This window comes from Myodes glareolus, chromosome 8 (genome assembly GCF_982192425.1).
Source record: "Myodes glareolus chromosome 8, mMyoGla1.1, whole genome shotgun sequence".
NCBI lineage: Eukaryota > Metazoa > Chordata > Mammalia > Rodentia > Cricetidae > Myodes > Myodes glareolus.
The window spans coordinates 5,159,526-5,186,225 of NC_142033.1; the positions used below are offsets into that span (position 1 = coordinate 5,159,526).

General features: G+C 40.0%; 1 protein-coding gene and 1 non-coding gene across 3 annotated transcripts; both read right to left on the reverse strand.

Moving 5' to 3' along the window:
* Positions 1–2,512: 2,512 nt before the first annotated feature.
* Positions 2,513–25,695, reverse strand: LOC125395843 (guanylate-binding protein 6-like). Of its 2 annotated transcripts, none has more exons than XM_087908812.1 (11): positions 25,458–25,695; positions 18,921–19,130; positions 17,240–17,367; positions 10,113–10,222; positions 9,715–9,911; positions 7,779–8,024; positions 6,776–7,056; positions 5,901–6,107; positions 4,940–5,042; positions 4,393–4,586; positions 2,513–3,560 (listed from the first exon to the last, which is right to left on the reverse strand). In XM_087908812.1, exons 2-11 carry the CDS (start codon positions 19,105–19,107, stop codon positions 3,351–3,353), a joined length of 1,863 nt encoding a protein of 620 aa, XP_087764938.1. In that variant the 5' UTR covers positions 19,108–19,130; positions 25,458–25,695; the 3' UTR covers positions 2,513–3,350. The 2 variants fall into 2 exon arrangements, with proteins under 2 accessions (XP_087764938.1, XP_048283517.3); XM_048427560.3 differs by having other exon boundaries at positions 18,921–19,120; positions 25,458–25,685.
* On the reverse strand, positions 21,962–22,064 carry LOC148121085 (U6 spliceosomal RNA). Its single transcript, XR_015738665.1, has one exon. It is a non-coding gene; the product is annotated as a U6 spliceosomal RNA (small nuclear RNA).
* Positions 25,696–26,700: the final 1,005 nt, after the last annotated feature.

The window sequence follows — 26,700 nt, forward strand, 5'->3', positions numbered from 1 at the left end:
GAAAACTTAACTAAGGTAACTAAAAGTATCATAATTATACATGATGATTAATTTGTATGTCTTAACTATACATTACATTTTTAAATATACAGCATAAAAATAATACCTTAACCAAGATAAGAAATGTATATATATACATTTTATACATATATATATATATATACATATATATATATGTGGTTAACAGAATTAACCACAAATTTGTGTCAATAAGCCAAAATCCATACAATGTAAAGTACTTTGTATCATTTATTTTTTAATTAAACCAATTTTTAAAAAATCTACCCTTTGTATATCATATCCTGCTACTTTGCAATGTTTTATAGTAATTAGACAGACCACTGTCATTTTATGAGTGACTCAGAGCCAGGCAATTTTGGTTGAGGTTTTAAACCAAAATATAGGGCTCTTTGTGAATAATGTGGTCTTTTTGCTGTAGATTTTTAAATGTAGCTGACTCCTAGTCTGTTGAGATTTATTTCACACTTCAGCACAATAAGAGCTTTGTGTGAAGACAGTCACACAGACAGGAAACCTGCTTCCCACTGCCAGGTCTTCTTTTTTTCTCCAATGTAAACATGGAGATCTGCCTTCCTGCAATTATCTTTTTTATTGATTTTTATTGAGCTCTACATTTTTCTCTGTTCCTCTCCCTGCCTCTCCCCTTCCCCTTCAACTTTCCCCAAGGTCCCCATCTCCCAATTTATTCAGGAGATCTTGTCTTTTTCTATTTCTCATGTAGATAAGAACTATGTATGTCTCTCTTAAGGTCTTCATTGTTGTCTAGGTTCTCTGGGATTGTGATTTGTGGGCTGATTTTCTTTGTTTTACATTTAAAAATACTTTTGAGTGAGCACATGTGATAACTGTCTTTCTGGGTCTGGGTTACCTCACTCAAAATGATTTTTTTCTACCTCTATCCATTTGCCAGCAAAATTCAAGGTGTCGTTCTTTTTTTCTGCTGTGTAGTACTTTATTCTGTATTTGTACCACATTTTGCTCTTCCTTTTTTTGGTCGAGGGGCATTTCGGTTGTTTCCAGGTTCTGGCTCCTGCAATTATCTTTAATGACAGGCATTTGGTCCGCATTTAAGGTCAAGGCAAAAGCGTTTCATTTAGTAATTCCAAGATATTCAAGGACATAGAATTACTACTTACTCAAAGCTGCTAATTCATAGCAGCTCACAGAGAAAGAAGAAATATGCATGCCTTAGTTTTACCTCACATACAGATAAAGAAAGCAATGACCTCAAACGAACCTTGCATTAAAAGATTCCTAAATCCTCACCTCAGCTTCACCTCAGTGTACTGAAGATTTTAGTTCAGTAGATTTACTGCTTGTGCCTTACTCTCAGGAAAATGAATTAACCATCTACTCACAGCCCACAGGAAGACACACCTTCACTGGCACCTGTGATAAGCATCAAGCTTAAGAGATTGATAACACTGAAACTCACAAACATTTGATAAAAAATGCTAATATCTTCCCTTTTCTGTTTACATGGGTTGCCTGGTTACCTATACCTACAAGATTTTGTGAGTCTATATATCTGGGTAAGAACAAAGAGAAAGGAAGAAGCAGGAAAAGACAGGAGCAGGGACAGACAGAAGCTGGAGCATAAGTTAGAGCAAAGGTGCTCCAGATATTAGCAGAGAGAGGAAAACGAGAATGAAGAAGAAAAGGAATATAGCAGAGAATTGGAATGTAAACTAGGATTGAGACAGAGAATTAGAGATAAGAAATCATAGACAGTTAGGACATAAAAGTTAGAATAGAGTACAAGGAAGAGAGAAAAATACCGAGACATGGATCGAAAGAACATACTGTGTGTAGATTTTTAGCCCTCAGATTTTAGTTCCCTTTGAACACTAAGAGGGATCCTTGGAAGCTGGACTTTTAACATAGCCATTAACATCCTCCTTTAATTTCCTAAGAAATAGATTGACTATTACCATAAACCATTTATAACCAGCCTCCTTTAAATGAAAACAAACAGTCATAAACAATATTTTGAGAATTTTGGTGTAGTTTTCTATATTACTTCTTCCTGATTGGGCATGCTGGTAATCTTATGGGAATGATGAGAATATTTAGAATTAAGGTCAAGTCCTGAATGTGGTATTTTGTATGGTTGATCCAACTCAGCCTGTAGCCTTATAGTTATTTTGAATACTGAATCCCCTGGGCCATTGTTCCCATTGCGTATCTTTCAGAGGTTCTTGCTCATTAAAACCATGTTAACCTGGAAGGAATCCATACCTTCTCATCTTCTGTGGAAACAAGAACCAAATTTCTTATCATGTGAAAATGTCGTGTTTTCCCAGTATTCTTCAAGAAACCTATGAGGCTGAGTAATAAGGAAATGCGTGTGTCCCTTCGACTTTTGATTCCACCTTGTTCTTTCTAGTGGAAGCCAAAGGATCACATTTTACATTAATTTTTTGGAAGATACTTGATCTATGCTCCTGTACATGTGCATGGAATACAACTAATTTTAAAATTAATCACACTGTTATGTGGAATTTTTCTTTTATTTAATAAGACATTTTTATGATCTATTTACGTTAGTGTACAGGAAGCATGTCTAACACTTGTTTCTTGACTATACAGCAATCCAGGATCAGGGCATATTACAATTTGTTACCAATCTTTCTAAATGATGCTTAAGTAAGTTCCAGATTTATCACCAATGATATCAATACCTTTTCTTCTTGCTGTAACAAGATGGTTCAACCAAAGCAACTTAAGAAAGACAGGGTTTGTTCATGGTTCATGGTTCCAGATGGCACTCATAGCATGGCAGAGAATGCATGCAGAAAAAAGTAGAGGGTGGCTGATCAGAAAAAAGTAGAGGGTGGCTGATCACATGACATTCAGTCAGGAAGTAACAAGTGGTACATGTTAGTGCCCAGCTTGCTTTCACCTATTAACTGATTTCCCAGGTCACAGGAATGGTGGTGCCCACATTTGGGATGGGTTTGCTACCATAGTGACCAGAGATGATTCCCCACAAGCTAACCTAGTCAAGATGTCCCCACAGGGTGTAGAAGAGCCTGTGTCCTGGGTGATTCTATAACCAGCCATAACTATAAGTTGACAACAGTCACTGTGACAGTGTACAATGAGTAATCACATAGCTTCCATAGGAATGAATTAAACATTTGTGCCCTGAAGAAAGCATTGTCTGTGCAGACATGTATATGTTCTATCTAATGTGGGGCAGGCATACATGTCCTCTAATTAGCACTTTTAATGCAGAAATTTGCTGAATGAAAATGAAAACATGAAGCTTCATAAAAAGGCAGAGTATAAATTCACGGTCTACCACTTCATCAAAATAAGAGTGAATCCTATTGAAATGCTGAAAAAATGCGTTTTATAGTCATCACGGGCAGTAAAACAGGGGCAGCAAGCAGTGTGGCAGCTTCCTTTAGAAAATGACCTACAAAGGTACCACTGTTTTCTTTCAGGTCATTGACAGTAGATGTCAGCCGCTGTATTTCTCCATTCATTTCCTCAGCTTGCTTCCTAAATCCTTCTTCAAGCAAAGCCTTTTGATGCTAAAAACGGTGAACATGAGAGAGAAGAAAATATTGTAAAATCTCAACATTGTACAAGTTATAGTTTCAAACATTTGGCAAATGGTCCTTACGGTAGCCCTAAATTATTTCCCTTTCCATGAAGAAGGTTCTCTGAGTTAATCCTACACACTGTGAGGAAGAATAGTGGAAACTTCACTGGGGTTGATCCATCATGTCTGCTTGGTTGTAATGCTGGCAGGGGTGTGAAGACATTTCTACACTCATGCCCACTGAGATGCAACTGGTCTGGTTGTGGGGAGCTCAATCCACTGAGACAGTGTGGCAACCACGTCATACAGACAGTGGCAACCAATCAGTTGTTTTACAAATCTGTTACTATTTTATTTGTAGTTGGGCAATGAGAGAATCACTCTCCTGCCATGCGCTGCTTCAAGCAGGCTGTGCACTCTGCAGACAGCTACAGGACCTGCAGAAGAGGCCAATTATCTGCTCTTTTAAGTCCGGATATTTCTTTCAGTTTTATGTCAGCATAGGTCATTCTCAGAGTGGGAGCGTGGGTGTCAGGTGCTGATAATGTGGGCCTTGATAACCCAGGCCCATTGCTGTCCTTATTAAGCTGCCTAACCGGTTGGGAATCATTTAGTGAGTACCCCTGAGTTTGTTTTTAAATATACTGAATTGGTGTATCAAACTATTGCAGTCATTCAAATACTAAAGGAGCAAAAGAAAGCCTGAGGGGAAACGTCCTTATCAACAATACCTTTGGGAGGTGTTTTCATTCATGAGCAGGCTACATAATTTCTTCTGTTGCTGAGGGTATGGCAAGCACCATGGGGAGGAGGAGTCCTACCTGCAGCTGCCTCTCCAGCATTATTTTATGGTCCTTTATGAGCTGTTCTTGCTCCTGCATCAGCTTCATTTTTAGCTGCTCAAAGTTTTCCTTGTAACTTCTTTTTTGAGCCTCTATCACTTGCTGAAGTTCCTCCTGTTTCTGTCTTAGCAGCTCCAGTTCCTTCTTAGCTTCCTCCCTCTTGGCCCGCTCCTCTGCCCCAGGAGGATTAAGCGGGGAAGAACGTGATGGGAGATTGAGGACGGATGGTGGGGGAGAGAAATGATGGGTTAAGTAAAATGTCTACATTTCGAAACTCAAAAAGAAATTCAGATCTGAAAGGAAACCACAGACTCCACACTGGTTCACACAATGGAGAGAGTGTTTCTGGAGGGGATGAGGAGACCCTGCCCATCTGGACGAAACACAGACTGACTTTCTGTTGCTTGTAGAGTGAGCTTCCACAGAAGGCTAGAGAGCTGCTAATCTGGGAATGGGTTTACTGTGGCCCCAGGAAGCCTTGTGGGAACCTAACCCCTGCTGAAAGCCAAGAGACATGCTCCTGTACCTGCAATGGCCTTCTCTCTATCAGTTAGGGCTGTATCTGCCTGCAGGATAGAACTCTCAATGATGGCTTGTGACTGCAGAAAGCTCTGGAAGACTTCACTTGCCTGCAAGACCAAGAAGAAGCAAAGACCTTGATGCATCCTGGGAGAGAACCCGAGTGAGTTAACACAGTATCCACTGTGCCTCACTGTCAAATGCTATGGTGAGGCCTGCAGACTGCCCTGCTCTTCACTAGCACTAGATACTTCTGGGTTCATGGTTCCCTCTATCATCCGCACTAGGGCCACCTGCCACCTCCTGCTCCCAGATCACTCCTGTCCACATCATGTGCAGATTTAAGCACAGTGATCTATGAAGTTTTCAAATATTGTATCCCCATGTAAAATGCTGCATAACTGAGTGGGCTTCACTTTTTCTGCTCTTGTTGGCTCTATTCATGGTCTAACTGCCTGGACTTCAAGGTACAAATGTGCAAACTCTCCTAGTAGTAGTGGGCAACACCCAAACATTTTACATAACTAAAGAAAGGACTGAGGAAAGAACTCACCATGGTGTCATTTCCAACAACAGCATAATATGTTAGCTGTATTCTTATATTTATTAGGAGCTCACAGGTAGACCATCCTGACAAACTTGAAATCTTGTTACTGAGAATTTTTATGTGAATATTTCTCAGAATTAACAGTCAATAGCATCCATTTAAGTCAAGCACAATTCAGGTGATGGGGCTTGAGGGTAAAGCACTTGCTTGCACTGCAAAGCCCTGTTTTGGTCACCAACACCAACATGAAGCTAGAGATGCCATGCTATCTGTGTGTTTTCTTATTCCACTTAGAAAGTTCTGTGTGCTTTTGTTTTATGACACCGTCTTACTTCTGCCATGAGCATCAATGCTCCCTACACCTAACCTCTTCTCGACAATCCCTACTCCTCACCCCTTCCCCATGCTCCCTGCTCCTCACCTTCACCCCTTTCCGGGGCACCTGCCAATAGTCATGCTCAATCTTCTCCCTCATTTTCATGTAGAGCTTGTGTCCTCCAGGAACAGAAAATGTTGAAATAGTTTCCATAAAAGCCTTTGAAAGCCGATTCAGTTCTTCCTGACAGTAATAATTTGATGCTTCTTCATTCTTCAACATAAACATCCTTTTCTTCTCATCTATTAATTCCTACAAGGTAAATGGACAGAGATCTGACATGTTGAAGGAACAGAAGGGAAAAAGTTCCAAGAACCTTTGTATACGAGTCAACCTATTACTCACAAGAAAGTATTCTAGTGTAATAAGACCATAAGCAAATGTAAGATGCTAATGCCTGAATTAGAATTCGAAGAAATCTGTACAAGACCACAGTAAATGTTCTTGAAGTTCCTAGTCCTTGGGACCTTCTGTAAAATGATGATTCTGCATGCTACAATCTCTGGTTCCTATTGGGGTCCCATCTTGTAATTCTGTCTTCAATGACACGAAGATATGAAGGAGCAATAGAACAGTGACCTGCAGTGGGCCTCTTGTGAGACAAAACTATTTCATAGGAACAGAAGAATGTAGCAAGTTCAGGGATGAGCTACAGGTGTTGTGGGCCAGAGTGGAAACCACCGATATTAACTGCATGAAGGATTTAGAACATTATATTCTCATTGTTCCAGTCAATAGAGATTTCTAGATAAAAAGCAACTGAAGTTTGAGAAGGGGCCATGAGTCTTTCACAACTGTGTTCACTATGACCACATTGAGTGCTCAAATTTCAATGAATCACATACCCAGGATCATGAAGGCACAGCAGCGCCACAGCCTTGAAAGGACAGAGTCATGAGAGTTAATGACACCAACATTACCAGCAGCTTCTTCTGGAATTGCTGGGTTTCGTCCTTGAATGAATGCTCCATGAAGACAGCAATGGCTTCCTTCTCACAGGCTGTGTGCACATCCAGCAGCTCCTGGAGCGTGTCTGTGGGGAGCATCAGTCGCTGGTCCATCTGCTCACTGTAGTGGTCAGCTGCCTTCTGCACAGCTGCTGAGTTCTCACGCTGGGCCAGAGTTGTCACCGCATCATCCAGACAAGGCACAGCTCCACTGTTGATGGCACCCACGTAGGTCGTCACCAGAGTCCCTAGTACTTCAGTAACCCAGGGTTTCAGGGGATAAGTATGAAGTTATAAGTATCAGGGATCCAGGTTTAAGACTAGATTTCTAATCTTTCAGAGCTATAATGCAAACTCATAAACACAAACTAGCAATCTCCTACAACAAGACATCATCTTTTTCATAGTCCTTTTGTCTTTGTGGTTTTCTAGTTCTAGTCAAAATTAATATCAATCTTCACCAATAAATTCAATTATCTATAAAAAATTTAATTTTGCATTTAAATCTTGAAATTCATTAAAATAGATAAACTAACATAAACACACAAGGAAAAATATACCATTAAATCTTAAAAGTATGGATTTACATTGTTTAAACACTAGTACTTATGTTGTAACTATTTCAGTTTCCAAATTGCATTTCACGTTGTCATCACAAAGAATAATTCATATACAAATCACCCCCACTGAAAATAAAATACATCAACTTTAGCAGTTTAAACAAGTACATTTTCATTTGTGATTTTATTATCAGTTGAGAATTTCATAAAGGTTTGTGGAGCTATAGATACTAGTGATGAAGTCTGCATTTTTAAAGAAGGATTTGTAATGTACAGTCAATTATAAAAACATATAAGTTTTTCAGAGTAGAGACACAAGCATATTATCACTGTATAGATAATTTTTAAAAATGCAAATACTAATTTCAACATATACTACTCTATGCAGAAATGTGTTCAAAAACAGAATCACTCACGATTCCCAGTGACCTTAATTCCCTCTCTGAGCGTCTTGATCTTTGCATCAGTGAAGATGTAAGAAACAAAAGCCCTTGTTTGTTCCTGGAACATAGGATCCAGTTGTTCTTCTGAGATAGTATCAAGCTTGCGTAAGAGTGCTTTGTCACATGTTGGTTGATCAAAAACAAAACACTTCCGTTTAGGGAAGAAAAGTCTGATGCACTTCCTGGTCAGATTGGATGCTTGGATTCTGGGATTGTCACCTAGTGTTAAGGAAAACACAAAGGCATGGGGTAGTCTCAGAGCAGAGAGAAAATGATGAAGGCCCGTGTCTCTGTGATGTGTTCTGCACTCACAGGTCTCTACCATAAACATTCAACACTTCCATACAGGTCAAAAGTATACCAAGTTTGTACTTGGTAGACATCTGGTGAAATAGTTCAGGAGACATTTGACTCCACTGGAGTTCCATATGGCTGATATCCACAGACCTGAACATGCCATCAAGCACATTTTCCTTGTGTATTGTATTGACTGAGCAACAAAAGACTAAGTGTGATTTCTGATCCAATCATGCCTTTGTAGTGAAGGAGCTGTGGGACTCAAAAAAGTGCCACAAAGGTTTTTTTAAAAAGTAGTAAACACAGCAGCATTAGCAATTCCAGGAATGATGCCATGGTTAGCAAAGGAAAACCACCTTGACACTAAAAGACTTCATTTGTTGTCAATGCTAAGTATACACTCAGAGAAAATATGCATTCATCACAACTGAGGAAGAACGGCAAGTCTACAAAAATATGAAGAATACGTAAGTCTAGAGATTTAAAGATGAACTTCAAGACAGAATTTTAATAAACTGCTGAACTGAGGATTCTCTTTTGTTCATGTGAACGTTTGTGGTGCGTGTATGCATGTTTGCCTGTGTCTGGGTATATGTGTGTGAACAAAACAAAAAGAAGAAAGAAACAAAAAGGAAAGGAAATAGAAGGAAAAGAAAGGAAATGAAAGGAAAGGGAAGGGAAGGGAAGGGAAGGGAAGGGAAGGGAAGGGAAGGGAAGGGAAGGAAAGGAAAGGAAAGGAAAGGAAAGGAAAGGAAAGGAAAGGAAAGGAAAGGAAAGGAAAGGAAAGGAAAGGAAAGGAAAGGAAAGGATATGGGTGTTGGAATGCACATTTAATTCCAGAAAATCGAGGAAAGACAAAAGAAATTGTGAGTTCCAGGCCTGCGTGATTTGGGCTACATAGTGAACACCAGGACAGCTAAGGACTACATTTGATTCTTGATTTAAAAATAAACCATAATAAAAGATTATAGTAAAGGGACTCTGGCCAGCTCAAGTGTGGTGCGCTTGGTTCTGGCAGGCTTTGCCTTTCCCCATTCCCTCTGCTTTGCTACAGGTTTTAGGTTACATTTTCAAGGCTACCTACAAAGTTCTCTTTCCTTATTATGCCATTTCATCCTCCTAAAATCAAATACCAAGGTCCAGCTTTGGAAGTATCAAAATCCAACAACCCAAAGACCCTTGGCTCACCTAATTAACACATCCAATTAAAATTAAAGAGAAGAACAATGTATAACTCTGTAAAATGGATTTTGAGATGGACTACGCATGACAAATTAAAGAATTAGAATTACGTAGTCAGCTATTTCTTAAAGGAAGATAGACACAAAACAGACAAGACATGCCTGGACTTGATGAAGGTTAGATACTTTAGATTCTAGATAATAAAGTATAAACTGTAAAGCATTTGATTTGGAATAATTTGGTGGTGTTCTAGGTTCTAGTTTTCTCAATAGAAATCAAACTCCAGTTCCCAGGCATTACCAGCCAATGACCTATCAGTGTTTCTGCAGACCTCCGTCCCAATGCCAATACAGAAGGACCCCACAGAGGATGGGAGCAACACAATAGATCCCAGGCCTTCCCAGACCCCCCCCCCCAGCCCTCCTTCTACCTGAGATCAGCTTCAGTGCGTTCTCCAGGTACTCATCCTCCGTGATGCTCTCTCCATCTTTCTGCAGCTCCAGCATGAAATCCCGAACAGCCCAGACAAAGTCTGGGAAGAAACTCACAAACTCTGTGGAATTCTTTATTCCATCAGGATTGGGGGAAGACTTTGTCCTGATCAGCTCAGTGAGTTCTGTGACGTAACTGGCACCAGGTTAAGGAAAAGTGAATTCACATGTATATTCTCATAACTCTTTTATTAAAAATAAATCATAATAAAGAGTTTTTGTTGCCCTGGGTCTCCTCTGCCCACCAAAAGCCACACAGTGACAGGGCAGGTCACTTCCTCCATATGCATTCCAGAACACTCAATGGAACATGGTCACTCAGGTCCTGCAAGGATACTGCAGCTGCTCCAGGGCCTGGTGGTTGATGGTGCCCATGCTGTTGTAGACAAAGGTGCTGCTCAGAAGCAAAGCCAGGGCAAAAATCCAAGAGTCATTCTTAGGGTCTCCCTGGAAGACACATGAAGGCAGAGTGAAGAACCATTAACCATTCAGAGAGAGACATTGGAGTTCAACATGAAGAACTGAAATGGAAAAGAGACAAGCACTGGCTTTTTACCTTGACCTCAGTTTGAAAATAGTGATCCTGTCTGCAGTAATCTCAGAATGACACTGAGAATCTGTGAATGCCAGAGAGCTGCCCAATCCCTTTTTATAATCCTCTCAAGGACTGGGATTAAAGGTGTGCACTGCCCAGGTTCTATGGCAAACTAGTGAGGCTACTGGGATTAAAGGTATGTATTAATACTACCCAATGTGTAAGGCTGATCAGTGTGGCTGTTTGACTCTCAGATCTTCAAGTTATCTTTATATATTAAAATACAAACAAAGTGCCACTACACTTCCACCTTTTCTCTAAGATAAAAAAGAAGTATATAAACAATATAAGAAAAAATATATACAATAACGACAATATATACAGACAGTAAATACATCAACTATGTCTAGTTCATTTGGATTTGTCAAATTCAGAGAAAATATTTCATAGCTATCCTACCTTGGTGAGTGCAACGTCTTATACCTAATTTACTTTCTATCCAACATGCTTTCTTCATCTTGTAAACTATAAATATAGTTATATAATCTTCAACTCCCTCAGAGACTCAAGAAGGAAATAGTATTAACTGAGTAAGCAGGAATTGCAAGCAAGTGAACTCCAAAATTGTGGGTAATGACAGAAACATTGACTGCCCAGACAGTCACCCAAAGTTCCTCTGCAATGTTGTAGCATCCGTCTTTGACCTACATACCTAGCACATCTGACAGAGTTTTCTGTGAAGCAGGATAATTTGTGTCCTGCTTGTCTAACTAGGACAGAATACTGTCAGCATTTGAGGCAGGGGCATTTTCTTTCCCAGTGGCTCACTTTTGCCACAAAGAAGTGAAAGTACAAGTGGAATTTCTTGGATGCCCATGATCCTCTCTGAAGTAGATTGGTGCTGCCAGGAGAAGACATGTCTCATTGTCATAAAAAAAGAAGACTTTAATCTATTAAAACTTCTTAAATCCATATTCTGTAGATCTCTGAAGTCTTTATGATAATCTGTCTACCTAAAATATATCTGCTTGACCTTGTAAACATACCAAATATGACTACAAGTTTGATTATACCAGCTGATTAACTACTAACCTACACTTTCTTATTATTCTAAATAGCTGGTAATAATAACTTTCAAGGACTAGAAATTTTACTTACATTGTTAAATGAGTTACATAAGTACAATACCTTGAACAAGATTTGAAATATATGTACAGTATGCTTTAACAACATTAATTTTAAATTTGTATCAATATGCAACATTTCTATAAAATATACAAAAGTTCAGTCAAGTGTAAAACATTTAAAGCTAGCAGCTGCTTTCTCAAGTAGATTCAATAATCAACCTTTTCATCTTTTCATATCTATATCCTTCCTATTTCTTCTATAATCTCTTTTATCCAATCCTATCTACATCCCTATACTTTTGCTTTTCTTTTATCTTTTTTTTTATTCTTTGTTTTGATTTATTTATTTATTTATTGCTTTTTTGAGACCGGGTTTCTCAATAGCTATGAAGTCAGTCCTGGAATTTGCTCTGTAGACCAGGCTGATATCAAACTCATAGTGATCTGCTGACTCTGCCTCCCCACCCAAGGGCTGGGATTAAAGGCATGCAAAAAACCACCTGGCTTTCTTTTTCATTTCAAAACAATACCATATGTATACCCTCTCTTATTTTCTTTTCAATACAATAGTCTTGAATCTAATTTCTTTTGTTTAGCTCTTTTTTTTCCTGACTATTATCCATAACAACTTGTAACCAACACATTGACAATGACAAATATTCATAATCCATTTTTGGGAATATGGGAATAGTTTTCTATGCTACTTCCTGCAGACTGGGGGGGACTGATAATCTTATGGGGACCACAAAAAATTGAGAATATGATGAAATCCTGACACAGAGTATTCTGTGAGGCTGGATCATCTTGGCCAGCAGCCTTGCAGCTGTTCTGGATGTAGAACTCTGAGGAAACTGCAAGAGAGATGCTCTAAAATGTTGGCTCATCTGGCTCCTATAAAGACATTTTCAGGAGCTGGTTCTTAATCAGCCCTTATTTTTCTTAACCTAACATGAATCCACAATAAATCAAACCTTAATTTTATTAACCAAAAATGAATCCATGGGCTGTCATTTCCTGTGGAAACAAAAGCAAAAACCTCTTCTCCAAAGTAGCATACCTTCTGACTTAAATTTTAAAATCAAGATGCTTTAAAAATATAGAGGTTGGATTAGTCCAGCAGCATTTACAATCAAATATCTTTTAGCAGCTGTTCCTGCCTCAGCAGTCATTTAATTCAAATACAACCCAATCAAAAGTATCCATATATATATATATGTGTGTGTGTATGTGTGTGTGTGTGTGTGTGTGTGTGTGTGTGTGTGTGTGTGTGTGTGTGCTTTCTATCTTTACATGGAAGCTAAGCCAGGGAAGATGGGATCTGGAAAGGGTAGTATTTCTCCTCATCCCAGGTGGCTAAGTTTGGGTTCTCAACTGTGCAACTGTGCCAGTAGCGAAAAAGCCACAGGATGCTGTGGGAGCTCCTTCTGCTCCTTCAGCCAATCGCTGCTGAGTTACCAGCCCATTGGGGCGTGGTCTCTCTCTCTTTAAAAAAAGGCAGCTGACTTCCACTCCCTCTTTGGCTTCCGGCTCTGCTTCGGGCTCCCAGACAACACCCCTCCACACGAACAGCAGAGCAGACCTGAGAAATTGCTGCTACCAGGAAAACATGCTTTACTCTATTCTTTCCCAAGCTTTCTCAAGCTTTCTGTGGATTCAGTTATCCACATTGGGCGCCATATGTAGCATGAGGGCCGGCTGGCTTGTTGGGGTATCTGTCCCACCCAGTACCCCACTGCCGGCATATCCCCAAAAAAAATCACATACAGGACTTCATAAGGTTATAAACTGATTGGCCCTTAGCTCTGGCTTCTTATTAGCTCTTATAACTTTTGTTACCCCATTATCCTTATCTACATTAGCCACATGGGCTCAGTACTTTTTCAGGCGGGGCAGCTTACATGCTGCCTCTTCGGTGGTCTGTGCAGGAATGGCAGAGAAACCTCCCTACTTCCCAAAATTCTCCTGTTCTCATTTCATTACCTCTACTTCCTGTCTGGTTTTCCTGCCTATACTGCCTGCCTGGCCAATCAGCGTTTTATTAAAATATGATTGACAGAATACAGACAATTCTCCCGCATCAACAGGAGAATGGCTTTTACATAAATTCATGTCCCACATTGGGCATCAAATAAAGCATGACTAATAAAAACTCACAGAGAGAAACTGGGGTTCAACCTGAAGATCTGAAAAGCAAAGCAGCCAGCCACTGGATCTTATCTTGGCCCCAGTTAAAAAATGATGATCCTAACTCCAGAAATCTCAGAATGAGACTGTGTCTGAGAACTGTCTCCTCCTATTTTACAATCCTCTGTAGGGCTGGGATTAAAGTTGTGCCCCACAGAGATTAAGGGCATGTACCACCTGGTTTCTATGGAAAATTTGTTTGGCTACCCGGGTTTAAAGAGTGTGTTACCACTACCTAGTCTGTAAGGATGACCAGTGGGGCTGTTTTACTCTCTGACTACAAGCAAGCTTTATCTATTAAAACACAAATGAAATGACATCACAGCAGAGGGCTGGGGAGAGCAGTCCTCAGGAGCCCATTTGGGCTGCCCTGTGGCCTTGTTATTCCAGGAACGCTGGAGGCAAAACAGGGGGAGCAAGAGTGCTTGTTCTAGCTGGAGAAAAAATCCAAACTCAGTCTGAGAAACCTAGTGGAATGTATATTGTTCCTCAAGGAACACAGCTCCAAGTGGAGCAAGGATCTCAGATCAGACACCCTGAGTCACACAGAAGAGAGAGAGAGAGAGAGAGAGAGAGAGAGAGAGAGAGAGAGAGAGAGAGAGAGAGAGAGGGAGAGAGAGAGAGAGAGAGAGGCGAATAGGCTGGAACTTAATTGCTCAGGAAAAATCTTTCTGAACAGATTTCATAGACTATAAGGACAATTAATAAACGGGATCTCACAAAAAAGAAAAAGTCTATAATAGTTATAATCTGAGAGATGGTTAGTATTCAAAATATATAAGGAAGTAAAAACAAAACAAACAAACAAGAACAAACAAGAAAATGAACATCAAAAAAACAAATATCTCTCCTTAATATCTGTATGTAGAACTAAAAAGATGTCTCTTAAACAATGAAACACCAAAGACTAAGAAACACATGAAACAGGTTCAAACCCCTTAGTTACCAGGGAGCTTCAAATTCAAACTGCTTTGAAATATCATCTTCTCATAGAATGGCAAAGAGCAATAAAACAAATGATGGCACATGTTTTTATGTACTGATACATGTATGATGTCACACAGAGAGTGACATCACATGCAATCTGCATGGTTTCAAAGGAGACAAAATCCCAGGATTTAGAAGGGAAGTAGACACAAAGTGTCTAATGAACTTAAATTTTAAAACTATGGTTGCTGCTTCACATATGGTTTCAAAGTAATTACAAATATGCCAGTTACATTCTTTATAATGAAAACTTCTAAAATTCACATGAATTAACAAAATACACTCTCTAAAGAGATTAATATTGACCAAGAACAGCAGCACAATACTGATTTGAAGCAAATTCCTGTACTATAGTAATCAGAACAGCATGATTTCTTCAAAAACATGTTCCAAAAGGCTGTTAACAAACACCACAAGAAAAGCAGAGGAGGAGACAATGGATGGTGTCTGTCTCAGAATACCATGTGAATCCTATTAATTTGTACAATTAACATGTGTTATGAGTATCCTTGAAGTACAATAAAAACCAGACAAGGACATACACCAATGGAAGAGAAGAAGAGGCTCAGACATAAACCAGTGAATTAACTAACTGCTGATCTTTGCCAAGGCTGTCAAAAACCCACAAAGCAGTAAGACGGTTCCTTCCACAAATAGTGCTGGAGAAACATGCCATCCAACTGCAGAAAAGCAGAATTGGATCCCATGCACACTGTACACAAAAGTCATCGGAAATAGATACAGATAAGTGCTAGGATGTGACCCTGGATATGTCAGTCACCGTGTGCGTGTGTGAGGCAAGCAGAGCAGCTTAGGGAAGGAGCGGCTGAGTAGTCCCAGCCAAGGCAGGGACTCAACCTGGGATGATGAGTGGACAGAGAAAACACGCTACACATTTGTGTCGGACTCAGATACAGACACACACAAAAGAAACCCTGTGGTATAAACATGCAGATGAACATGGAAAGTGTCTAGGTGAGTGGAGTGACCGGTTCTATGTGTAGAACTAAGGGAAGGAAGAAAAGGATGAATCAGCAAGCAAGATGACACAGGATGCAAGGCTCTAAATGTGCAACCCCAACAGCTTATTTCAATCTCTGGAACCCATATGAAGTGGGAAGGAATTGATACCTTGCCTACACACACACACACACACACACACACACACACACACACACACCAATCCTCTACACTCTACATACACACACATACATGCAACTACATGCACCACATAGCATCTCACATACAGCAATAATCTTTTTAAATCACTCAGTTCCCTTATTTAAATAGCCAAATTTATCCTATTTAGCTGTTTGTGACAAAGAGGTCTTCAGTGAACCTGTAGAATCATTTCTCCCCAGAATGCCCTGAGGACAGTTGACGAGTTTCACAAATTATGTGAACACAAGGGATTGGACAGATGTCTCAGTGGAAAGAACACTCACTGCTCTTGAGAAGAGGACCACAGTTTGATTACCGATATGCACATCAGATCGATTCTAACTTTCTGGAACTCCAGCTCCAGAGAATCCAAATCCTCTGAAGACCTAGGATGCCTGTACTCACACACACATACCACAAGCAGACACACACACACTACACACAATAAAAATACAGCTCTTAAAAATGTAAATGTAATTCCTTAACCTCATTTCCAAAATGTATCCTTGGTATCTCAGAAGACAAGTCAGGATTCTTCATCAACTGAGATGGGATGATGTCATCCACCTTCTCATCAAAGCATTCTTTCACCAAACTGCTTCTAGTGTGATGTCATCCACCTTCCCTAGGGAGCATCTGTCCATCTAACTTACTGCTCCTAGGAGAAGTAGCACTGTGCCACCTGGTTCACCTTTCAGAAGGGAAGACCTTGTTCATCTAGCTCTGCGAGAGCTGATGGGTGACAGCTCTCATATGCCAGCACTTAGAATGACAAAGGCCTCCAGGGAAGACTTCCAGTGATGGGTAGGCACTAGTGATGAATACCCCCACCCTTTACCCAACACAGGCTAGCTCTTAAGAACCCGCCCTAGTTCTCCTTCTAGAGTTCAGAGGTCAGAGGCTGCCCTGTGACTGTTCTTCCTCTCTGCATCCTGCATCTTTCCAGGTACTGGACGATATGAGAAGCACAAAGGTAGGATCCTCAATGAAACTGTGGAGGTTCTTGGGAAAAACTTCATTTTCTTCCCTAATATCTAACTACTGTACCTATTACCCTGGAATTTAACTACTAAACAATTTTTTTTGGAGTGAATCAAATCATTCACTCAAATGGCAAGAAATAAAAGCATGTTTCACCTAATATAATACATCTTATCACTGGGTAGTGGTGGTGCAGGTCTTTAACACAACACTTGGGAGCCATGAGCAGTTGAATCTCTGTGAGTTTGAGGCCAGCCTGGTCTACAGAGCAAGTTCTAGAATAGGCTTCAAAGCTGCACAGAGAAACCCTGTCACAAAAACAAAAGCAACATCAAAAATTTGACCTTGTCTAAATATAAAATCTAAATAAATCAGTCTTAATCTCACACCTATTGTAGTTCAGTCTCTAGAACTATTAGATCTAGTCCTGAATTGGTCAACCAGTTTGATAACAAGGGCTCATAATGGTCAGAATGAATCTTATCCTACCTTTTCCATGTCACCCAGGCCCTCAGTGTCCAGGAGGACCAGGATGTGTTCTGGCTTGGTGGGGTGTGGCACACACCACATCCAGATGCCCTTGGTTTCAGACTGCACAGTGGAGCCCAGAGGGAAGCCTGTGGGGAGAGGTGAGGTGAAAGGGTTGGTTCATGAACTTCCTGCACAGGCAGCCTTATGTGCTTAAAAATATCAGTGCCTGGAAGTCTCATGCTCTGAAACTTCAGTGCCCAGAATCCTTGTGTGCTAAACTTCAGTTTAGGGAAACCAGCATCATCTTGAGGGATTCTGAAAAGGGATGGAAGTTGAGACTAGACCGAGGATAAGAAGTCATAACTCTTCCCAATCCCTTCCTCAATCTCTGCTACTAGTCTTCCATGCACCTGTCTCTGTGATGTTACTATAGCCCCAGGATTAACAAACCCAACCACTGGGGAGTGAAATTTCTAAAACTGTTTCGAGACAAATCCTTCCCCATTAAGTTGTTCACTCTGGTGTTTCGGACCCAGACATGAAAAGCAAAGAAGAGAACAATGCACATGAAAATCAGATGTAAATAGTAGAATTGGCAGTGTTGTGAATCTCAGCACTACAAATGGTGCTTCATCCTTCCTCAAAAATATATTAGTTTATGAATCATCTATTTCAAGCTATAGTGGACATTTAACAAGAGAATGATGCCTTGGAGGACTCCAAATGGAAACAGAAGCATCCACGGAGAGGAGAACATGGCACCCACTGGTGGCGGCAGTGAGGGTTTTGAGTCAGCCAGGGTTGTACTCACCTGTCATCCCTGAAGGCAGGAGACAGAGGCAGGGTGATTGTCAGTAGTTTGACAGCAGCTGATACTAGATAGCTAGAGCCAGGCCAAACAACAAGACAGTCAAAAATAGAGGTATGTTTTACAAACTGTGGGAAATGGTATGGGTTCCATGTCAGAAACACTCAAGAAGAGAAAAACAGGAAAGTAGAAAAGAGAAATTGTTGTAATAGTTTTTATACTCAAAGTTATTAAAGAAAAGCAGGAAAAACAAACAGGAATGTGCAACTATAAAGGAATATAAAGTCCTTTAAAATGTTTTTAAAGATTTATTTACAAAAGAACAGTCATTAAGATTTATTGATTTCATTTTATAAATATCAGAATTTTGCCGGCACATATGTGAGTACACCATACACATTCCCCAGATGCATAAAGGTCAAATAAGGGCATCAAATCCTCCAGAGCTGGAGTTTCAGAGAATGTTGAGTTACCACATGGGTACTGGCACCAAATTCAGTCTTCTACAAGAGCAGCCTAGATCGTCTCTCCAGTCCTACACAAATTTTTAAAGTCTTAGGTATTCAAAGAAATTTCCCCCTGGTGGAAATATTTTATTGAGAAAGAAAACACACGGTATGAGACCAGAGACTGACCCATGGGATACCATTGCTGAAGGCATCAGAAAAAACCCTGTCTTGAGCACTCCTGGGAGAAAGTTTCCCTGACGGAATGGAAGGAAAGAATGTGGGAACCGATTATTGGGGATCAGTAATTACTCATGCGAACTAGCATGAGAGAGTAGATGTGTTGAAAGGAGTTTGGCTTTCCTTTGTTTTAATTGGGAATCAGAATTAAAATAATGGCACAAAGACAGTCAAACCTTTGGCTAGTTCCCAGCATGCCACTCACCGTGATTCTGTCCTGCCAGACGGTTCATCAGGTAGGACTTCCCTGTACGGTACAATCCAACAATAGCCACAACTACCACTGGCTGGGAAATGTTTTCCAGAATCTCTATGGCTTTTTGGTTCACAGACAGCTGGTCCTTGTGGTTTTCCACCAGACAAATGGGAGACATCATTTGTGGTGTGGCCATAGCAACTGCAAAGCTAGAAGAATCTTCAGTAAGAATACAAAGTCATTTTCTGCCTCAGTGTTACTCAAGCCCAAGGTGAGTTAGGACTGATGACTTTTAAACATTTCCTAAGGCAGCAAGCAGATACAGAGGACATTTTCTATCATCCTTCCACAGTTCCAACGACGATTTGGTAAGATATGGGCTGCCATCATGAAGAAAAGATTGTCTTCAATGGAATAAAACCCGAACAACGGCCATCTTCATAAAGGGCTACAATATGCTAAGCCTTGTAATGAATACCTTACCTTGTGAACCCCACATTCTGTAAGTGCCTACAGGTTATAGATTACTGCACACTGACAATAAGGTAGGTGAGTTTGCAAACCCTTAATGACCCAAGAAATGGCAGATCAGTTGGTTCTAATCACTTGTTCCCTCTGTGAATTTAAAATGGCTGAAAATGTATAGGAGCTTTGGAACACACCCATGAATAACACACATACTGAGATGTCCTAATGAATAAACAGTGTGAAATATGTGTGTATGAACTAGACTTTTCAATGTTTACCTCTCACACACACGCAAACACCTGACAGATTCTGTCTGCAGGAAACAAAGCAGCCCTTAATTGTAACAGGCAGGCCTAGGGTAAACCTGGTCTGTGTTTTACCGAATTAGGACTTCAAGGACAGATTATTTCTTGAATGTGATATCAAAATCTCAACGGGATGAATATAGATAAAATACACATTGCAAAATTAGGAACTTTTGTGCACCAAAGGATGAGCACTGTATATTAAATATGCGAGAAAAGTTTAATATCTTAAACTTCTACAATAACAACCCATGTTTAAAATGGGCAGAACACTGTACCCTTATTTCTCCAAAGAAGGTTTATGAATGGCCATAAGCACATGAGAAAGCCTTCAATATTGCTAATCACTCTGTACAAGACAACTCTAAAATTTTAAAGAATTTATTTGAGAAAGATGCAGTGTACAAACTGGGAAGTGCCAAACTGAAAGATAAAGTGTCTGTGTTCCTACTGCAAAATGTCAGTCTGCTTTATTAGGGAAATGTGGGAGCTAAATTAAAAAGCTTTAGCTACTTGATTTCTGTCTTTTAGATTTGGAGACAGATGTAAAAGTCTGTAGTCACATAATCTCGTGTGACTTGGTTTCTAATAATTTATTGAGGTTGAGTCTTTCTCCAGGCTAACGTACATATTTGCTTGAGGTCATTTGTTGGTTTTGCATGTGCTTGCAGTTTAAGCAAGAAAGAGGTCATCATAATACCTACTTGGTTTAGTTGCTCAACAATCTTTCAAAACCAGTCTGCATTATAACGAGGCTTTAGGGAACATTGAGGAACTGCCACTCAAAACCAGATGTCACCTTGGACCCACCAGGACAGCTACCACAGAAAATAAAAACTAATAAATGTGAACCAGAATTCAGATCACTTAGATATTTGTGCACTGCAGCTAAGAACAGAGAATGATGCTACGTCATGGAGAATAGTCTTGCTTCTTATAAAATGAATAGTAACCTTTGATCCAAGAACTCTGCTGTGATTACATTCAATATACAGATAAGGATTTGGACACATTTGAAGATCTATGATAATGGCAACCAACGGCACAGTACCCAAAATGTGGATGTAACCCAATCTCTCATCCACAGATGTATAGATTCAGAGGATGTGATGACCCACACTATAGAATATTATCTTAGCAGAGAAAGGAATAAATTCTACTGAATAAATTCTCAGCACAAGCCTGAGAATATACAGGCTTGTATATTCTTGTGCTGAGGAAGGAGACTGTACAGGATCATGAGAATTTATATAACAGGTGACATCCTGTCCTATTGCAGAAGCACACGTTTTATAAAATTATTAAGAAAGAATAAACTGTGGGGCAATATTATACAGGCCCTACATTGTATGATGGCCAGACTTTCAGAGCAACTTGTACCTGACCACACAGGAGGTGGTCACCTAGCCTTCCAGACAGGATGTTGCCATTCTAACAAAAGAACAGGATATGCTAATATCATTCTACTTCTTTCTTTGTAACTATAGAGATCGCCAGGAAAGAGGTTTGAATCCAGGCTACATGACAGAGCAGTCATAGATGTGGACGTGACTTTAGTTCCGCTACCACAGAAACAGAATGCTAAGGAACATCCCCCTCAGTTTACCTTTTGATATAAAAGCTGTTTGGATAATAAATGCAGGTGATCTTCAGGCTTTGAAGAAACCATGGGACTGCCTCTTGATATTGTGTGAATTGGGTCTCAATTATTCCCACGCCCCCACACTGGTCTGAGAGACAATTTATGTTGGGGCTGGACCCCGACAGAGTACACCTGTGGTGTGGCAGGAGTTTCTACCTAGCATGCCAGCTGCTTAAGTGTAAAGTTACACAGAAGAGTCTCTTAAAAGAGCTGCATTTCTGTAGACTGCAAGCAGTGAGCTCCGTGTACATTCTTTTTCCTTTTTCTCAGACCCCATGTTAAGAGATATTGGACCTGGGCTCCTCAGCATTGGACATCAGTTATAGTTGGTCTTTTTTGTTGGAATGAAATGAAATGAAGACTTATTATGAGTTAAGGAAATTTTGATAATTTAGCTTAGGTTTATTTCCAATTAGTTCTGATAAATTAATCTACATTTTTCATGTGGTTTTATTTACCTGTCTTCCATTCTCTACGTCTCAATTGCTCAGTTTCTTCCATGTCTAGATTCAGAAACCTGAGTTCCTCTCTCAACCTGACTTTTCCATTCATTCACATTTTTATTTTTCTACATGCTTCTCTCCTCCCCTTTCCTAAGGAAATCCCCCATTTTCTTATCAAATCAATTTTACCCTAAAAATATGGAATCCTTCTTCAATTTGAATGTTACCCCTGCACAGGGGTCATGTTAATCATTTCTGTATCAGTCAAGGGTTAGTATAGGTGCTGACAAAGCAAGAATGGGAGCTGACTTCAATGCCCCACTATGATCAATAGATTCTCCAGATGCCTACCCTTCAACAAACTTCAGAGTTAAGCTGTGCTGTAGATCATATAAAGTCACAAGACTTCCACAGAATATTCTACATAATCGCTGAAGTCCATAGATCAAATGGACTCACAAGACTTCCACAGAATATTCTACACAACCAATGAAGTCACATCCTCTTTAGCTGCTTGTGGATGTGGATGTTTTGTCAAGAAAGATCACATCTTTAGCTGTAAAGCAAGTTTTAACAATCAAAAGGTAGTTTCTTGTATCCTAAAAGATCATAATATCCATATATGGAGAAGTCTTTGAGAAACTAAATTCATTCTTGATTACAGTCCTGAACAAACCAGGAAGAGAAAGCTCACATCTGCACACAATAAAGGGTTGTGTTAATCCTACCAGCTAGTTTATACTGAATAGGAATTAACTCAAATTAGTTCCTCTCAATACTGGATAGAGCCAAGGGTAACCATTCCTCTCAACTATTATTTAATACAGAGCTTTCATTTGCAGAGAAATTAGACAAGAGAAAGAAAAACTTATAATCAGGAAAGAAAAAAGTCAAATTGCCCTATTAGTGGATGAAACACCACCATGTTTAAAATCCCACTGGACTGATAGAGCACTTGCCTAACATATGGAAGCCTCTGGATTTGATCCTCTTAACCACATACAAGAAAAGGGCTCTGAATCCAGGGTCCAGCATGATATCTCTGCAGGTAAACGTTCTGGCTGTACAAGATTGGAGATATGAGTTCAATCTAAGAATACCATGAAAAACGACCACAATGGCATGCATTTGTAATTTCAACATGGGAGATCTCCTGGAAGCCAAAGGGTCAGCTACCCTGGAGTATCCAGCATGGAACAAAGTACAGGAGAGACCTCCTCAAGAATTTGGAAGAAAAGAATTGACTTTCAAAATTTATCCTATGATTTCCACAAAACAAATAGTATAACTAACACACACACACACACACACACACACACACACACACACACACTGAAAATACTGAGACTAGCTGTGGGAGAGCAGCTCTGGATTAAATAGCAGAGTAGAATAAGGAAATACGCTTGCACACCTCCGAATATTCCCATAGACACACTATGTCACTATATAGTGCACTGTCAGTCACTGAGGTATGTGATGTTAGTTATGCTAAAATAAAGCCTTTCCTGAAGAGAAAAAAATGTAAAACCAAAGTCACCAAGACTATTAATTTTTGTTACTCATCCTAAAGTGAGCTGAACAGTAATCTTTGTATAGAAAAAATTTTAATTTTCTATATACCAATGTAGTGTGTTTGTGTGTGTGTGTGTGTGTGTATGTGTGTGTGTGTGTGTGTGTGTGTGCATGTACAAGGTAGGGTTGCCAGTTCTTTCATTTCCGTAATCCTTCTTAATTCTAATTACTTTCTTCAAGCAGCTGGTTTTGAGACTTCCTACTTCATATGGTTTTCAAATACGACCAACCTTAAATCAGAAAGAGTCAACAGAATGTCTGGGATGTCAGGAAAGTTACGTCAAACTAGTCTTACACACTTTTCAAATTCAAAAAATATGCAATGTGATTCAAATATTTCCAAATACTTAAAGAATGCAAAATTCACATAACCCAAAGAAAACCTTGGTTTATCTCTAAGTAAGACCTGTTCATCAAGGTGTCTGTAACAGTTTACCTTAGCAGAGGCACTGCTCTGGCATTATGGGATGGTTCCAGGCATAGCCTTTCTTTGAGTCTCCTCAACATCCAAAATTAACACACACATGAGATGTTTCCCCAAAAGCAAAGGCCAGGTGAAGCTTCTCTGAAGAGTCATTATGTTTCCCCCTCTTTTTCCTAAGCTGGGAGACTGATCTGCCCCTTCCTGCTATGATCTCAGGGATGCAACTTAAGGGCTTGGAGAGACGGCTCAGTGGATAAGAGAACACACTGCTCCTAAGTGGACCTGGGATCCATTTCCAGCCCCACATAGGGGAGTTCCAACTGTCTGCACCTCCAGTTCCAGTGATCCAGTGGCCTCTCTGACCTGCAGGTGTTCCAGCAGTGCACTTACATTCATGCAAGCAAAACACTCATGCACATCAAATAAAACTGAATAAATCACTTAAAATGTAACTCAATTCAGATTTGAGGGCCCCAAATGTATTTATGTTCGTTCTGATGTTCTTTCTCACCAAAATTCTCTATTCTTGCCTGTATTTTATTTTGTGAGAGGGTCAGGGAGCCAGAGAAGGGACCTGATAAACATTTTTAGTAGCCCCTCCAGAGACCAGAACTTAGTTTCAGTTTGCTGGAGCTGGCTGGATCTGAGCAAGTAGTTTTCAGGGAAAACCACAACTGGGGTCTCACTAATTAGCAAGCACCCCACAACCTTCTGCTGCTAGTCAGGTGCCCACAACCTTATGCTAGCTAAAGATAGCTTTCCTGCCCTGCAGCTGGATAGTTACTAACCACTAGACCCACCTACCAATCTCATAAACTTTTTGGTAAACCCAGTAGTCAGTCCCCAAACTAATCTCTTTTCCACGGAATTCTCCTAACCCTGTTTAAACAGGGCCTTTGATGGATAACCAATCACACCCCAAAATGTTATTAATTTTTCTTCTTTCTGACCCTAACATTTTTCACTTATCTTATTTATCTGCCTTTCAAATGCATCACAGATGCTTATCCACAGTTTAGTGTAGAAATAGCGTCTGCATGTGTGTGCATTTTAATACACATTGACTGAAGAAAATGCACTGATGGAGAGGGGCGAGTGTTAATACCGTAAGAAGGACTCTTCTGTGCAAATGCCCAGGCCTGGACACTGGTGCTTAATAAATAGGTTTTACTATAAAACTTGCTGTCTTCCTAAACTGGACCAGTGATTACATTTCTTACAAGTATTACACAGGAAAATAAAAGAAGATAGCATTTTAGATTCGTAATCCAGTGGCAGGTTTATACTCTAGTTGTTTTGGCTTTCAATTTTTCTGTTTGTTCATAGTTATTATGCACTATCTGAGTAAGAGTTGTAAGAATTTGATGAATGTCTGTATAGCAAACTAGAGATTTTTGTACAAATTTTAAATCATAAAATAAAGAAAAAGTTAATTGTACAGGTCCTTTACAATACCAGTGTTAATAAATCTTTTTTGCACTTGTGGGAACTTCAGTACTTGATAAAATTTTTACCCACGCAACATCATCAACCTTATTCACCTTCACACATCTGGAGAGATCAGAGGTTGTACATCTTCAACCCATTCTGAATACCACACTCTCTACAAACAGGTGACATGACCAAGACTTTGCCTTTCACACTTGGAAATGAGCTGAAAAGGAGTTCCCAGAACTATCTGCCCAAACTCACCAGGGTCAGAAGCAGAGGCCCAAACTTCTTGTGCACAGGATGGGAAAAGAGATGCAGCTCTGGCTTGAGGTTCTGGCTTCTGCCCCACAGTGTCCTGGAGCCTCTGTATCCTGGCCACCTCTGCTGCTGTCCTTCAAGGGTGGAGACCTATGTGCCTTGTAAAGATAGGAAAGGAAGGAGTTGTTCAGGATGCCATGGGGTGGGGTAAATAGGGTGGGGTGAGCACACTGTGTTTTTGGGGCACTGTGGGTTCATGAGATTGAGGTGTTCCAGCTCAGGGCAAGCTTCCAGAGAGCTGATCAGTCTGCACTGCACCCTATGTAAGGCCAATATCTGTGCTGGAAGATCAGAAGCCAGTATCTAGAACCCCAGAAGAGAGAAAACGAAAGTAGTGTTTCTGGCGGTGAGGTAGTTAAGAAATGAGGGGGTAACAAACATGGGATTAAGGACAGCTGAGGATATGATTCTTCAAAACCTCAGGTTGTTAATATACATTGATTTACAGCTTCACTTTATTTCTGAAGAGACCAATTGATAAATAATTCACTGTTCACAATCATAATCCCTATAATTGAGAGGCTGAGGCAGGAGGTTTGGGGGCTTCTTTCTTTGTAATTATAGAGATCGCCAGGATAGAAGTGTTAATCCAGGCTACATGACAGAGCAGCCATAGATGTGGACGTGACTTTAGTTCCGCTACCACAGAAACAGAATGCTAAGGAACATCCCCCTCAGTTTACCTTTTGATATAAAAGCTGTTTGGATAATAAATGCAGGTGATATTCAGGCTTTGAAGAAACCATTGGACTGCCTCTTGATATTGTGTGAATTGGGTCTCAATTATTCCCACGCCCCCACACTGGTCTGAGAGACAATTTATGTTGGGGCTGGACCCCGACAGGGTACACCTGTGGCGTGGCAGAAGTTTCTACCTAGCATGCCAGCTGCTTAAGTGTAAAGTTACACAGAAGAGTCTCTTAAAAGAGCTGCATTTCTGTAGACTGCAAGCAGTGAGCTCCGTGTACATTCTTTTTCCTTTTTCTCAGATCCTATGTTAGGAGATATTGGACCTGGGCTCCTCAGCATTGGAAGTCAAGTATGGTTGGTCTTTTTTGTTGGAATGTAATGACATGGAGACTTATTATGAGTTGTGGAAATTTTGATAATTTAGCTTAGGTTTATTTCCAATTAGTTCTGATAAATTAATCTGTTTCCATTAATCTACATTTTCATGTGGTTTTCT